At 43.9% G+C, this 17,311-nt stretch overlaps 1 protein-coding gene across 1 annotated transcript in view; it reads right to left on the bottom strand.

The window, feature by feature from the left end:
- Window positions 1–689: 689 nt before the first annotated feature.
- LOC120301073 (mitochondrial fission 1 protein-like) overlaps window positions 690–17,311 on the bottom strand; it is a 31,449-nt gene continuing 14,827 nt past the window's right edge. The window contains exons 3-4 of the mRNA XM_039327801.1: window positions 9,653–9,758; window positions 690–2,014 (exon numbers count right to left, since the gene is read on the bottom strand). Coding sequence (XP_039183735.1) covers window positions 1,917–2,014; window positions 9,653–9,758 — 204 coding nt within the window. The 3' untranslated portion in view covers window positions 690–1,916. The remainder of the gene's footprint in view (window positions 2,015–9,652; window positions 9,759–17,311) is intronic.

The raw sequence follows: 17,311 nt of genomic DNA, 5'->3' as shown, positions 1-17,311 counted from the left end.
CCAGATAGATCAAACTACCAGAAAGCACCAAAATTGACTTTCCTTGCTAGAGTTATTCTATAGACCCGGTCAAGGAACAGGAATCACCCAATGCTTAGTCCAAAAGCTACCTAGAAAATTTCTGGCATGTTCTAGGAGGTCAGCAGGTCTATTTCACAGGCGTGAACTGGCCCCCACCGCACCCCACCCCCCCCCCAGCCAACAGCTTGCAAAACAGGCCATCTGCACCGTCTCTAAGATCAGCTTTAGGTTGTGTGCTGCACTTGGCATAGGTTCCTTCAAAGCAATTAAGCCATTTTCTGCTGCCAGTGCATCAGACTACAAGGTGAGCCAAAAGGTGGTTATTATCCAGGCAGGCCTTGGCAAATGCCCAGGATTACAGCAATATTATCTGTGAGCTCCAGAAAGCTCAGGACACTTGACAAAAAAAAAAAAAAAGCCAGGTAGTTTGGCAAGCGACCATAGTCCATCGGCGGCTTGGGTGGCAAACTGAAAGGATGCCAATATGATACCAGGCTCGGGGTGAAATCAGTGTGCAAACACGGTTTATGCATTTGCATCCTGACATCTGATGCAAGCGGGGTACGCAACTTGCAGTATTCTCACACAATGACGTGATTTGTGGCTTGTCTTTCCTTCATCCTTCCTGAAAGGCAGAAACCAAGAGTTTAAGGAAACCAATGACATCATTCTTCCAATTAATTTTATTCTTCCTTCATGCCACCCAGAGGCTAGAGGACAATACAAATGCCTCATTCATAAGAGAAAAAAAAAAGTGGAACAATGTTTTCCAATGGTGTCAACCGTTCAATAACCCATGATAGTGCAACAATATCTCTGCCATCATATAAACCAGGGGTGGAGAACCATGGCCCTTGTATGACTTGTGGACTTCAACTCCCAGAATTCCTGAGCCAGTTGAAGTCCGCAAATCATGAAGGCGCCATGCTTCCCCATCTCAGATATAAACTGATGACTTACTCAAACTAGCTAAGTCGTGAGCTCCAGATCTAAGCAGGTCTAGATGACGTGGTCATGAGTGAAGGATTTTGGGTACTGTAGTTCAGCAAGAGATGGAGTGGCTTGGAATGGGCTGGTCACGCACTACCAAATCTACACATTTAGAGGTCCACCATCAGAGGCCGGACCTCTTGCTGATGTTACCCAGCCCCTTTACCTTCACAAAAATGATTTTTTTTTTTTAAGGAACTGAAAGAACACAGGAGCCTACCCGGCTAAGCATTAAAAGAAAAATTTAAAAAAAAAAATCTAGTGTTGACAATGGATCCATCCTGACTACACACACTGTGATACAGGTAAAGAGCAAGTCCAGAAGCAGAGGGAAAATTCAGTTTGCAAGTGAAGGAAATATTCTGCCTGGGAAAACATGCTGGGTTTTTTTTTTTTCCTTTTTTCTTTTCCAGAAGGCTGTCTCGTTTCCAGCAGTTGGTCAAAGCTTCATGTGAAAGGCAGAACAACATCCTGGACACCAAGTGGGTTCGGTTTTTGACCCTGTACTTCAGCAGAAGAGATTTCCAAACTTTTGGGACAAGTGAAAGGCAGAGAGAGATAGAGAGAAGGACTTCTTAGTACATCTTCTTTACCAGTGGAGGAGAGACAGCAGAAAAGGACCTCAAATTGGATTAACACAAGAGGAAAATTGGATTATAGTCCCAGGGCACAATCATTCTCTGGGCAAATTCTGCATTAACATCGCCCTTTGCCCTCGTGAGCATGGCAGCCGATCAGCAGGAGAAAAGAGGACCAAAATCCAGGAATTACAGTCAGGTTAGTGACATCTGAAGAAAACAAAGTGCTTCGAATCATCCTCTCCGCTTCTCTGAAGGGTTAGTCTTCCAGCTGCCAGGCCAGGCTGCTCCACCAGAGGAAGAGAAGGGAGGCCTACCCTATCCGTCTTAGGATTTGGATTTGGCAATGGCCAAGCCAATCAGGCCCGCCAGACTGGCCGCCCCCAACGCCATGCCACCGACGATCGCCATGCCAACCAAGCCATCTGGGGAGAGAACAAGGGGGCATCATCCTTGAGGGTCAGTTAAAGACCGACACGTTGAAGGGACTTTGGACTGCTGCTTCCGAAAAGGGGGGGGGCTGGACAAACCCATTGCCATGGCAACCAACTCACCTACTACCTACCCACCCCCGCCTCTTCCAAAGAGTAATAGCTGCAATGGTTGCCTTCCCGGGGTCAACCAAGATCCCTTGGCCATCAACCCTAGCCAGGGCCCTTCCAGGGTCACAGCAATCGCTGCACAATCTTCAAACATTAACTGCTGTGGAATGTATGTATGCATGCATGTGTGTACAGCTAGTCCTCAACGTACAACCATAATTACGCCCAAATTTCTGTTGCTAAGTGAGACACTTGTTAAAGGGAATTTTGCCCCATTTTACAGAATAACAGAATTGGAAGGGACCTTGGAGGTCTTCTAGTCCAACCCCTTGCTCAGGCAGGAAACCCTATACCAGTGGTGGTGAACCTATGGCATGCATGCCAGAGGCGGCACTCAGAGCCCTCTCTGTGGGCACACGCGCCGTCGTCCCAGCCCCGCCTCCCCCAACGGCCCCTTCCTCACCAGCAGATCCCCCCCAGAGAAGTGTCACCCCGGGTTGTGGCCCATGCGGAGAAGCGCAGCCAAGGACATGGCAGCCGGGCAGCAGGTACAAGACTCCGCCCCCGTGCCCCGCAGCATCATCTGCTGTGTGGCCGCCATGGTGCTGCAGGGCTGCCTGGGCGATCTGCCGCGGCAGGCCGTGGAGGTGGTAGGTGACCCTGCAGGGGGCCGGGCGGGGCAGAGTAGGTGGGGCAGGAGGTGAGGTGGAGTAGGCAGGGGAGGTGGAAGAGCAGAGTGGGTGGGGGAGGGTGGAGTGGTTTTTGGGCACTCGGTGTCTAAAAGGTTTGCCATCACTGCCCTATACCATTTCAGACAAACGGTTGTCCAATCTCTTCTTAAAAACCTCCAATGTTGAGCATCCACAACTTCAGGAGGCAGGTTGTTCCACTGGTTAATTGTTCTCATTTTCAGGAAATTTCTCCTTAGTTCTAGGTTGCTTCTCTCCATTTTATGACCTTCCTTGCTTCAGTTAAGTGAATCACTGCAGTTAACTTAGTAACCCTGTTGTAAGTGAATCCGGCTTTCCCACTCTGCCTATCAGAGGGTTGCAAAAGATGATGATCACGTGACCCCGGAACACTGCAACTGTCATAAATACACGCCAGTTGCCAAGTGTCTGAATTTTGATCACATGATCCTGCAACAGTCGTAAGGGTGGAAAACAGTCATGTGCTACTTTTTTCAGTGCTGCTGTAATTTCAAACAGTCAATAAATGAAGAGTTGTAAATCAAGGACTACCTGTATTTATGTACGTATGTATAAATGAGCAACAAAAATGATCAGGGGACTAGAGGCTAAAACAACTAAAGAATAGTTGCTAGAATTGGATACTAGTATAATGAAGAGATGGACGAGGGGTAACATGATAGCAGGGTTACAATATCTCAGGGGTGGCCACAAGCTATTCTCCAAAGCACCTGAAGGCAGGACAAGAAGCAACAGATGGAAACTAACCAAAGAGAGAAGCAACCTAGAACTAAGGAGAAATTTCCTGACAGTCAGAACAATTAATCAGTGGAATAACCTGCCTCCAGAAGCGGTGAATGCTCCAACACTTGAAGTTTTAAAGAAGAGACTGGACAACCATTTGTCTGAAATGGTACACAGAGTTTCCTGCCTGAGCAGAAAGTTGGACTAGAAGACCTCCAAGGTCCCTTCCAACTATTCTATTCTATTCTATTCTATTCTATTCTATTCTATTCTATTCTATTCTATTCTATTCTATTCTATTCTATTCTATTCTATTCTATTCTATTCTATTCTTCTACTCTACTCTACTCTACTCTACTCTATAAATAAAACTAGTTTGCTGAGAGAGGACTACCTCCCATTTTTATAGTTCTCTCGATAGAAATTGTTGAGTCCGTGGCGGGAAACAGACACGAGAAGCAGCTGGAGTTCTCAGTTTCTTTTATTCAGCGTTCAGCTTACAGAAGATGGCTTCAGCCTCGCCCAAACGCCTCGCAGCCTCTTATATAGGCAACTCCCGGGTAAATGGGTTACTTTTCCCGCGCCAGCACCCGCGCATGCGCACGGCGCTGGCGACAGCCTGTCTGGTCCCGGGCAGCTTTGCACCTGCCCGGGACTGCCTGCAAACGCCCGAGCCGTTTGCAAAGGCTCGGGACATAACACCCCTTTCCCCCGGGCTAAAACTACTACCAACATACAGCATTTATTTTATATAACATTTTGCTCCCCAGTGCTCCCACTGTTTACTGGCCTTTGCCTTGCCAGCAATGTTATGTAGTCTTCTAGGTACTTGGGAGATTTCTTTGCTCTCTGTGACCTTCTTAGCTCTGGGTTACTGGCATAAGTCCCCTGACTGGAGGGAGGCGTGAGCCTATTCTCTCTATTGTGCCCTGGTGTCTTCCAAGGACTGTGCCCCGATGCCTGGCCTGCTTGCTTGCCCACCGGGCTCGTCAGGCCAGGGCTTCTGTTGCTTTGTGACCTGGTTGACCTGCCTAGCTGTAGACCCTCGGGCCCCTTGAAGTGATAGCCGCTGCTGGGCGTCTCTGTAGAACCTCCTAGGTCAGTCCAAGACCTGTCAGGAGGCTGTCCATTCCCTGAACCCCATTCTGTGTCCGGGCTCGTGTGGGTTTCTGTACTTTCCCAAAACTCAGTGTTCCCTGATTTGTGCTAGGGTGTTGTAGTCGGGACTTGGTTCCTCGACTAGCTCTGTGTATGTTTGACCCTCTGTAGGATTTGGGGTAAGGTCAGGCCAACTTTGGGGATTGTGTGCCAGCTCTCTTGCGGGGAATGATTTGTTGGGATGCCCCCGGGTATCCTCCGTGACTGGAGTGCTGTGTGACGTGTGTGGAAAGTGAGTATGCCCCCGGGGTGACTCCCTGGCTGGAGTAGGCGTGGATGCCTGTTGTGTGGGTAAGCTCCATGACTTCCTTTTCGGAGCAATTGCGGAATCCTGGGATGGGCCGTTTGTGGCTCCCTCAGTGGAGATGGGCAGTAGCTCTTGCCCTTCCCTTTGCTCCAAAGGGTCCCCCTCCCCCCCTGGAAAAGACCCAGGAGTCTCATCAGAAAAGTCTCGCCTAGAGCGAAGTTGGTCGATGTGCCGCGCAGGACACGACCGTTGTCCAGGGCAACCTCGTAGGAGAGAGGACCTGTGATCCTGGACACAGAAGCGGGGACCCATGTATGACCAGGCCCGTAATTGCGAGCCCAAACCGGGGCACCCACAAGTAGTTGTCTAGGTGCCCTAGGATGTGAGGTAGATGAAGGCAGTCTGTCCGGATGCAACCGGTCAAGTCTAGTAGTAAGTTGGCGCCCCCAACGAAGTTCAGCTGGACTTCTCCCTGTAGAAGTGGACGGTGTGGTGCGATAAGAAAGGAGAAAGTCAGCCAACCTGTGATGCCAGTCCCCGTAGGTGAGTCTCTTCAAGGCGTCCTTTGCGATGCGCACCATGCGTTCAGCCATACCGTTGGTGGACGGGTGAAAAGGCGCAGATGTGGCATGACGAATCAGGTTTGCCTGTAAGAAAGCTTGGAATTCGGAGGAGGTGAATTGAGGGCCGTTGTCGGACACGATGACATCTGGCAGCCCGTGTGCAGCAAAAATCCCCCTCAGTACCTGAATAGTCTTTGCAGTGGTGGTGTGGATGAGACAGGCACAACCTCAAGCCATTTTGAATGGCTGTCAACAAGGACCAAGAAGAACTGGCCCTGAAAGGGCCCAGCGTAGTCAATGTGCACCCTAGACCATGGGGACTGTGTTTCCTCCCATCTATGCACAGGAGCTTGGGGCATCTCTGGGCGAGATCGTTGGCACAGGTGGCATGCGTGCACCTTAGCCTCAATATCTTTATCTAAACCAGGCCACCACAAGTGGCTTCGTGCAAGAGCCTTCATACGGACAATGCCAGGATGACCCTCGTGGAGGGATTCTAAGACCCTAGTCCTCATTGATGTGGGAATGACAACTCTGTTTCCCCAAAGCAGACAACCCTGAGAAAGGGACAGTTCGTTCCTTTTGGACCAGAAACTCTGAAACTCAGGACTAGGGCAGTGCTCAGGCCACCCGGACAGGACCCAGGAGCGGACACGTGAAAGTGTGTGATCTGTACCCGTTTCAGCGGTAACATCCCTGGCACTAAGAGGGAGCTCGGGCAAGGCTTGGATTGATAGAATGTTGACAGCTGGCGCGGGGTCAGCTTCTACTACTGGCAGAGGCAATCTACTGAGGCCATCAGCATGGCCCATTTCTTTCCCAGGCTTGTGGAGTAATGAAAAATCATATGCAGACAAAAAATAGACCACCTAAGCATTCTAGGGGAAATGATGTGGGGAGTCTGCTTACGTGTGGTAAACAGTCCCAGCAGAGGCTTATGGTCAGTGAAGACCGTGAAATGCCTGCCATATAGAAAATCGTGGAATTTTTTAATTCCAGCAACAACAGCCAGAGCCTCCCTGTCTATCTGAGCGTAGTTGCGCTCGGCAGAAGACAGTGTTCTGGAGTAGTATGCAATAGGAACCTGAGTTCCATCAGACCTGAGGTGACTCAGGACAGCTCCAACCCCGTAGGGGGACGCATCACAAGCGATGCACACAGGGAGAGACTCGTTGAAATGTGCAAGAACACTGTTAGAAGTGAGTAAGGCCTTGACTTCTTTAAAGCAAGCCTCATGTGCTTGTGACCACAGCCACACAGCTTGTTTGTCTAGTAGCCTGTGAAGAGGCTCAGCTACACTAGCTTTATGTGGAAGAAAAGAATTGTAGAAATTCAGGAGGCCTAGGAAGGCCTGAAGTTCGGCCTTAGACTTTGGCCTGGGTGCTTCTAAAATAGCAGTTAGTTTGGATTCAGCAGGATGAATCCCAGCAGCATCAATTTTGAATCCCAGAAATTCAGTAGAAGGCACCCCAATCTTGCATTTGTCTTTTCTGAGCTTGAGGCCTGATTCCCTGAATCTTAACAGGACAGCCCTAAGTCTTTCAGCTAGAATGTGTGTGGAGTCTCCTGCAATCAAGACATCGTCAAAGTAGGGGCAGACCCCTGGTATACCTCGTAGTGTGTTTTCCATTACGCTTTGGAAAATCCCAGGAGCGACATTTACTCCAAACTGTAGCCTTTTTACTTTAAAGGCTCCCCTGTGGGTCACAATGGTCTGAGCTATGGCAGCATCATCATCAACAGGCAGCTGTTGATATGCTTGAGCTAGGTCAAGCTTTGCAAAAACACGCCCCCCCTTGAGAGAGGCCAGGATGTGACTGACCACAGGAACAGGATAGGCATGTTGCTGCAATGCCTTATTGAGTGTGCATTTGTAATCAGCACAAATGCGAATGTCCCCATTTGCCTTTAGAGGCGTGACAATGGGGGTCTCCCACGGGCTGGAATCAACAGGTTCTAGGATTCCCTGTTGGATTAGTTTGTCTAATTCAGTGTCAATCTTACTTTTTAAAGCAAAAGGGACCCTTCTTGCTTTAATCCTAATGGGAGTGACAGTGGGGTCTAGCTTTAAGGACACAGGTGGTCCTTTGAATGTGCCCAGCTGGGGGCTGAAAACATCTGCAAATTCTTTGCAGACTTCCTGTAGGTCGAGTGTTTGTAAGCTGTTGAGTCCTGTGACGTGTATCCCCAGGGCCTCAAACCAATCGAGTCCTATGAGACTCGTTCGTTCACCCCCTACTACTAATAAGTCTAGTGGACCTTCAAAACTCTTGTATTGCACGTTAAGGGTGGCCTCCCCCTTAACACACACTCTTGAGTTCTGAAAATCTGTTAATACAATATCAGAAGGCCTTAACTTGGCCTTAGACCCACTTCTGGAACAAATCTTCCTAAATGTATGCAATGAAATGATGGACAGGGCAGACCCTGTGTCTAGTTCCATAGATAATGGAACCCCTTGTAGCTTCACGTTGAGTGACAGCTTTTTCTTCATGGGCTTGTGTGTGCCTGTTCTACAGATGCTTCTTCGCGAAGCGCAAAAACCTACCCTATTCTGGCTGGGGAATCTGGTACCCTTCAGGCGTTCTTCTTGGGGTTGTGCCTTTCGTCGGCCCAGACACACAGCTGCGATGTGCCCTTGTTTGCCGCATGCCCGGCAGGTAGCGGAGCGGAACTTGCAGTCGGTTCTCCTGTGGCGACCTCCACAGCCGATGCACTTGAGCGGAGCCGAAGAGCTTCCCTTCTGGTTCTCTTCCTTCGCGGGGTGTAGACTTCCTCGTCCGGATCCTCCTCGGAGTTTCGTCGGACGTCTTCCTGGTGCACGGACGCACCCTCTGCACTGTTTCTGATCGGCCGCATGTTTTTGATGGCGCCGCCTGCTGCTTCTTCTGCGGTGACTTCCCTTAAGGCGTCTTGGAAGGATAATTCTTCCTTAGCGAAAAGTCTCTGTTGTAGCTCTCGATGCCTTAGCCCGCACACGAATCGGTCCCTCAGTCGTTCCTCGAGGTCCTTGAACTCGCAGGGCTTGGCGGCCTTCCGTAGCGCGGCGATGTATTCCTTGGCTGTTTCACCGGACCGTTGATCCCTCTGCTCGAAGGTGTGGCGCCATGAGATAACGGACACCTTGGGGTGGAAGTGCTCTTTCAGCAGCTTCTTCAGGTCTGCGTAGCTTACAGACTCTACTGGAACAGGTGCTACAAGATTTTCTGCGATTTCGAAGGCGTCTTGGCCGCAAACGCAAAGCAGGGTGGCGGCCTTCAAGCTATCTTCCCTCACTTGGTTTGCCTTGAAGTAGTTCTCCATTCTGGATACGTAGGACTCCCACCGCTCTGGATGTGAGACGTCGAATTCCGAAAGCCTTCCGATTTTCGCCATCTTCGGATCTTCAGGAGACGGGTCTATCAGCCAGCCTACCCCCGAATGCGCACCGGATTGGCGGGCAGCTGCCGAGTCGACGCCGTTCCTCTTCCGCCGCTCAGGACTCCTTGGGTAAGCTTACACTTCTTCCTTTCCAGGTAGTGCAAGGCATCCCACCTTCGTCGCCAGTGTTGAGTCCGTGGCGGGAAACAGACACGAGAAGCAGCTGGAGTTCTCAGTTTCTTTTATTCAGCGTTCAGCTTACAGGAAGATGGCTTCAGCCTCGCCCAAACGCCTCGCAGCCTCTTATATAGGCAACTCCCGGGTAAATGGGTTACTTTTCCCGCGCCAGCACCCGCGCATGCGCACGGCGCTGGCGACAGCCTGTCTGGTCCCGGGCAGCTTTGCACCTGCCCGGAACTGCCTGCAAACGCCCGAGCCGTTTGCAAAGGCTCGGGACATAACAGAAATAACACTCCTTAATCATCCAGGTTCCTCGCACTTGTTAAAAGCCAAAGTTTCATGTGCCTGGGCAATTTCAATTCATGATTAATGTTAGGTTAGTCCATGTTTTGGTCTCCCAACTGCGAAACTCTGTGTTGCTCAATTCTTTACAAAAGCGAGGTAACCCAAGAGGTTGATAAGGATAAGCCCAGGTTGGGAAGGATCACATTAGCCATTGTTCTTTGGGCTGGGATCCAGTGCAATTGAACTGAGTTTAAAAAAGGCCTGGCTGTCTCTACCCCACCTCTGCCCCCCTAACCTTTCTGCATGGCTTTCTTGATCAGTTTTTCCATCTCCAAGGCTTGTGTGTTGCTCGGCTCAGTCTTCAACAGGCCCCGGATGTACTTCAGAGCCTTTTCATATTCCTGTCGTGGAGAAAAAAAAAGAGCATATCCGGGGTTAATCATATCTTGAGGTTTAGCAAGCAGGCTGAGGGTGGTGTTAATATAACAATAATAATAATAATAATAATAATAGGCGCCTTAGGTGCAATCCCAAAACAACTGGAGCACCACTTGAACACCATTGGCATTGACAAATTTGCCATTAGTCAATTGCAAAAGGCGGCCTTACTAGGAACTGCTTCCATCCTGCAACGATACCTGTAATACCATCAAACATCCACATCTGTCTTTCCCAGGTCCTGGGTAAGGACTCAATAGGTAGACAAATGCCAAATCCAGTCTGAACATCTGGCTGACTGTGCGATGATCCATAATAATAATAATGTTTTCATTTTATGTTAGGATTGATGTATATTTTCTCAAGATTCATGTATGTGTATCTGCATTTGGGACATGATCAAAAACCACAAACTCCATTATCTTTTTCTTTCAGAAACAACTGTATTTTTTTTTCTTTAAACCCAGATGCTCAGATTTCTCCCTAGTCTTATAGGAGCATTTTCTCTTCTTCTCTCATTCTTAAAATTCTAGAGACTTGGGTTGTCCTCGACTTACAACAGTTCATTTAATGACCGTTCAAAGTTACAACAGCACCAAAAAAAAGTGACTTAGGACCATGTGGCCGTACTTATGACCGTTGTAGCATCCTCACGATCACGTGATCGGAATTCAGATGCTTCGCAACCAACTCATATTTATGATGTCTGCAGAGTCCTGGAGGGAAGGGGGGATCATTTGATCATCTTTTGTGACTTCTGACAAGCAAGTCAATGGGGGAAGCCAGATTCAGCTAACAACTGTGGTACCAAGTTGACAACTGTGGCAACGAAGGTCGTAAAATGGAGAGAACCAACCTAGAAATAAGGAGAAATGTGTAAAATGGGGCAAAACTCACTTTAACAAATGTCCCACTTAGCAGCAGAAGTTTTGGGCTCAGTCGTGGTTGTAACTCGAGGACCACCTGTGCCGTTAACATTACTAGAAACTTCAATGATTAGATGGGCAAAAATTTTCGGATATAATATAGAATTGGAGAAATGGGAAAAAATATGGGAAATAAATATAAAATTGACTATGTTGGCGGCATTCAAGGAAAACCAACTGAAGATGTTTTACAGATGGCATCTTCCACCAGCAAAGCTTGCCAATAAACCCTGGAAGGAAAATCTTGGATCCATTGGAGTAGAGTGAAAGCAGCTGCACCTGCAGATCCAGTGACCTACAAGGTGGACAAGACTGACAAGCCTTTGGTGTTGAAATTTACAAGAAATACAGTAACGGGTTCCCAAGACACGGTGTGATCAACAACCTTGCTAAGACACCCCAGGAAGCTGTCTCTCTACGCACGGTGGAAGATATGAGGATTCTACAACTCGTAATATTTGTTAATTATTTAATATGCACACACATTCCTACAAAAATCAGTACAATGGCTACACGAGAGGTCATAATGCAGAAACCCTCTAATAAAGAATTATAGAGTAGCACACATCAAGAAAGAGCAGAAACACAGGGAAACCAAAGTTGTCAAAACTGTATCAAAACTACAAAACAAGGAAACCAGATAACCAAGACTTTGATTTACCATACAGTTAAACCAGAAGGGTGTCAAGATAGTTCTCCTGACTCTTGTACATACAATAGAACTACATATAAAGTTTGTAGAAAAGGTGTCCAATATCAGTGTTATAACCCGAAGTCTGATCCTGATCGTTGGGCCTTACAAATCAAAACACATAAAATAAGAACTAGCTATAAGGACCAGGCACTCTTAGGGATCTCCCAATGGAAATCCAATCCACACTCCAGTTTTAGCGTCACCTTTGATGTTTGCAAAGCAGCTAATTATTGGACTCCAACATATGGTTGCGGAGGGATTGGTAATTTTCACAACTTTATCCCAAAACATAAGTACTTGTGCCCACCAGATGGATATGTGGTCAAATGTAAGTGGTGATCATGTATTAAGTGGCATACCCAAGACCCAAAAGAGATAGACCACATCTTGTTTGAAAAGAATGAAACAAAAGCAGATTCCTGTGGAACGGATAACTGTAATTTGGTGACTCTCACAGTCAAGAATGGCAGTTGGTTCCTAGAACAAAATAGGTGGGAAGGTAAGAAATGGATGTTTGGGATAGGAATAGATACAAATGACTATGACCCAATGTCAGAAATAGAAGTCAAAATTATAACTGCAACAAAAAAAAACCAGAACAAAAATCATTATTTTGGTCATATTATGAGGAAATGGAGAACCTACATATTCCTGAAGTATCCAGACATGTAACCAATATCTTTGTTAAGTTAGCAGAAGACATTGCCCATACTTTAGGCGTGTCTAACTGTTTTGTGTGTGGTGGAACAAACATGGGAGAAAGGTGGCCATGGGAGGCACAAGAGTTAAATTATACCAAGGTACTAGAAATGTCTAAAAATAATAATTTAACCTATACAAGTGGGAAAGATGGTGATTGGGGTCTCACTTCCAACTTGGTAGGACATGTATGTTACTCAAGAAACAAAACAGAATCTTGTGTAGCAGTAGGTGACCTCCTATGCACAGGGACATGGGAAGATGGTAAATGGTGGTCTGGAACCAATGAGACCACTGCTATGGATCTTGGAATTAACAATGCTGGTATAACTATGAAGGTTTGTAGGCCTGAAAGTTTTGTTAATTCTAGGGTGTATTTTAATTCCTTGCTTGATCCCCTGTCTTATAGCCATGATTCGGAGGATCTCAGAAAGTACAGCCCAATTAACAGCAAAACATGAAACAATGTTAGCCTTATGGGAATATAAAATGGTACCTTCAGGAGATTCGGAATCAGAGGTAGAATAATGGAAGTTTAAGCTGGAAAACTTCCAAAAGGGGGGAGTAAAGTGGGAAAGAAATAGAATAACAGAATAAAGAAGAATAAAGTAAAATAATAATAATAATAATGAAAAATCACTAAAAGCAAAAATCATGTGTCTGCATAATCTCTGAAAAGAAAGCTGTGTTAACAAAAGCTGTATTAACAGTACGTGAATGACCTAATGCATATTTAGAAACATTGTATAAAAGTAAAAACTGCCTTCATTGTATTCCCATGAGAAATGGAGCTAACGTGTGAGAAACTATCTGAATGTTACACAAAAGTAGATTCCATATACAATGTAAGATTCCATCTATGCTTCCTTTGTTCCTGAGAGAAAGAAACCTATAAAGCTTTAGTTTAGACCCTCCCCCTTGTTCAGAAATTTGCTGATTGTTAAGTCACTTCTGAACCTTTTTGCGCAAAAATAAAGATCTCTCTTTCACCCATGGAATTTCGTAAAAGCCCTTTATTTTTTTAAGGCTTTATTTTTCCACAAGACCAAGATGTTCCAGAACAATTCGCCAACATGCTGAAAATGTAAAAAAGTACATGGAACATATTATCATTTATGGTGGACATGCCCAGTTGCAAAAAAATACTGGACTACAATAAGAAAATGGATCCAAGAAATAATAGACCAACCTGTAAACTGGAAACTAGAGATCTTTTTGTTGGGTATTTTAAACAGAAAATATAGTAAAGAAATATGGTACTTAATTTTACATATAATAATGGCGGCAAGAATAGCATATGCACAGTGCTGGAAAAATGAGAATATACCATCAAAGGAAGAAGTGATAAGAAAAATCCTGGACTGTGCTGAGATGGACAAATTAACAAAAGAGATAAAAGAAAAGGAAGACACCGAGTATTATATAACATGGAACAAGTGGTATGTCTGGTTGGAGACTAGAAATAATAGAGGAGAATAAATATGGAAAAGTCAAAAGTGAAAATATGTGTATAATAATGTATAATAATAATATGAATTATTCTTATTAAGAAGTAGAACATGAAGGAAGAAAAATATAAATAAGAAATAATGGGAATTATTTCAGATTGCTGCCCAAGATGTTATCATTTTAAAGGAAATCCCATCCAAAATTTTAAGAAGCAGGAAAGACTTTGCTTTTTTAACCAACGAGCTCAAAGCCAGAATGATGCCATTTAGATGGGAAATTCCGATGGGTATTGTTTTGAGCCATGCGGGGACACGCTATAGATTGAATACAGTTGATAAAGCTAGAGAGTTTTATACTTCGGTCCTGGGTGCAGGCTCAACTCAACCTAGTCAGAAATCTTCGAGTGGTAAAGAAGTCGAGCAGCAATCTGAGGCATTAGATCTGGTTTCCGCTGGGATGATACAAGCTGAAAGGCAACGCCAGATGGAGGTTAAAGAGCAGAGGATGACTCGTGCAGCTTATAAGCGTAAAGAGAAGGAGCAACGTAAAAAAGAGCCTAAAGACAACTCTTCTGGAAATGCATCACCGCCGGTGGGAGGAGCAAGACCCAAGAGTTATGCAACACATGCAGCTCTTTCAGATCTTGATGGTGTCTTCTCCAGGCTGCGTGCCAAGGGAGATGGCAAAGTTTTTGACTTGGAATGTTAATGGATTGAATTCTCCTCAGAAACGGAAAAAAATCTTTTATTATTTGAAGCAACATACCAATGATGTTATTTGCTTACAGGAAACTCATATTTTACTTAAAGATCAGAAATATTTAGTCAATACTCGTTTGGGATCTCATTTTATATCTTCTGCTCCTGGGAAGAAAGGGGGAGTCGTTATATATGTTAAACAAAACCTACCAGCTTGTCTGGTAGAATCAGATCCCCAGGGGAGATACGTGATGATTGAACTTGGTATATATGGCAAGAAAGTACTGATAGTGGGACTTTATGCTCCAAATCAACAACAGGAACAATTTTATAAGCAGTTACATCAAAAAATAATATTGCTTGATTATAGATCAGTGGTATTAATGGGTGATTGGAATGGTGTCTTAGATGTACAAAGGGGCAAGAAAGGCTCTTCTCCTTTTCTTAAACAAGCAAGGTTACCTAAAGCCTTTTTTGATATGAAGGAAGACTGGGAATTAAGGGATTATTGGCGGGAATGTAATCAAGAGGAGAGAGATTTTACCTTTTTTTCTGATAGACACCAATCGTTTTCAAGAATTGACTTTTTTTTGATTACTACGGATTTGTATAATAAAGTAAAGAATGTAAAGATTTTTCCTAGATCACTGACGGATCATAGTCCAGTTTGGATGGAGCTGATTCAAGAGAAGGAGGAAAGGAGATCCTGGAGAGTCAATGAAAATTTGTTTAGACAAGAGAAGAATGTTCAAAAGTTAAAGGAGTGCTTAAAGGACTATTTTGCTTTGAACATGTATAAGGGGACTTCAATGTCAATGGTATGGGATGCAGGTAAAGCATTTATGCGTGGTGTTTTGATAAAAATGAATAATTGTTATAAGCAGAAGCAGATTCAGAAACGTAGAGAACTTGAAGATGAAATTAAATCAAAAGAAAGGGCCTTGATTTTAAATCCTTCTGATGAAAGTATTAAAGAATCTGTAAAGTTATTAAGGTCACAATTTAATATGTTGATAGCAGATCAAGCTGCAACCAATTTACTGTTTATGAAACAAAATACATTTTGTAATGCTAATAAGCCTGGGAGATGGTTGGCTTATCAATTAAGAAAGAAACAGAGACAGAGAATAATAGAGAAAATAAATTATAAGGGTAAATTAGTTTTTCAGAAGGATTTGATTAAAAAATCTTTCTTGGACTATTATCAAAAGTTATATAAAGCTACTAATGTGCAACTGCTAGATATAAATAAATATCTAGCTGAGGCAAGTTTTCCTAAACTGACTGAGGATCAGAAACATGAAATTAATGGTTTAATTACTAAGGAGGAAATTACCTCAGCAATTCAACAATTGAAACTAGGGAAAGCACCGGGTACGGATGGGTTAACAGCTACTTATTATAAAGCTTTAATGGAGGAGATGATTCAACCATTAAATGATCTTTTTAATGGTATTTTACAGGGTTTAGAGATTCCTCCTTCATGGCGTAGTGCTTTTATATCATTGATTCCAAAGGAGGATCAAGATCTTACTTTACCAAAAAATTATAGGCCTATATCTCTTTTAAATGTGGATTATAAGATATTTGTAAAAATTTTGGTAAATAGGCTTATGAGGGTGGTGCATCATCTAGTGCATAAAGATCAATCAGGGTTTATAACAGGAAGGTATATGAAAAATAACGTTAGACAAATTATTAATTTATTAGAATATTTAGATAAGAACAACCAAGTTTCTGCAGGGCTCATATTTTTAGATGCTGAAAAAGCATTTGATCAATTGAATTGGCATTTTATGTTAAGAGTAATGGAAGAAATGAATTTTGGCGAGAAGATATTACAAGCCTTTACGGCAATATATCAAAAACAAACAGCACAACTTATTGTTAATGGAGGATTGTCGGAGGTTTTTACAATAGAGAAAGGTACTAGACAGGGGTGCCCTTTATCGCCATTATTGTTTGTTTTAACACTGGAAATATTATTGATTAAAATTCGAGAGTCTCAGGAAATTAAAGGAATAGAAGTTAACAAAAAAGAATATAAGTTGAGAGCTTTTGCGGATGACTTGGTTGTTACTTTGTCGCAACCTGATCATTTTGTAGTAAATTTATTACAGTTGATTCACCATTATGGTTTGGTTTCGGGTTTTAAGATTAATGTAAATAAGACTAAAATTTTACCTAAAAATATGTCTAGTCAGGAGAAGCAGATTTTGGCTAACCTGACGGGTTTTGAGATTGTTAACAAGGTAAAATATTTGGGGGTGATGTTGTCTGTTTCTAATGTAAAATTATTTAAAAATAATTATGAAAGGTTGTGGGTCAGGGTACAGAAGGACCTGAAGAATTGGGAGAAGTTGCAATTATCCCTCATGGGAAGAATTGCAGTGATAAAAATGAATATTCTACCCAAGTTTCTTTTTTTGTTTCAAATGTTACCGATTTTGAAAAATGAGATTAATTTAACTGAGTGGCAGAAGGGTCTTAATAAATTTATTTGGGCAGGGAAAAAGCCAAGGGTTAAGTTTAAAATTATGCAAGACTTCCGTGAGAGGGGTGGACTTAAGGTACCAAATTTGAAATTATACTATGATGCAGTGGTCCTAACACTAATTAGTGATTGGGTAAATTTGACAAATCCTGAGATACTTCATTTAGAGGGATGGGATTTACTTTATGGGTGGCATGCCTATTTAATATTCAATAAAAAAATGGATTGGGTCTTTAAATCTCATATTTTAAGAATTTCCTTACTTAGGACTTGGAGAAAATATTATAAAAGTGATTTTAAAGTTCCATTATGGGCTATACCTTGGCATGCGATAGAAGGAATAAAAAGAGGAGTAAAAATGGATATGGTGTCTTATAGTCAGTTACTTAGATGGGATGGGCAAAATTGGCAGTTAAGATTACGGGAAGATTTAGCGCAAGAAAATATCATTTATTCTTGGTTCCAATATAGGCAACTGGTAGACAAATGGAAGCTGGATTGTAAATTGGGTTTTCTTAGAGAAGATGGAAATCTAATTAAGCAAGTTAAGGACCAA

Source organism: Crotalus tigris, unplaced genomic scaffold (genome assembly GCF_016545835.1).
Source record: "Crotalus tigris isolate CLP2741 ecotype Arizona unplaced genomic scaffold, ASM1654583v1 scf7180000024367.1024689, whole genome shotgun sequence".
NCBI classification, from domain to species: domain Eukaryota; kingdom Metazoa; phylum Chordata; class Lepidosauria; order Squamata; family Viperidae; genus Crotalus; species Crotalus tigris.
The sequence above is the reverse complement of the archived record's forward strand: the minus strand, read 5'-3'. Positions and strand labels throughout refer to the sequence as shown.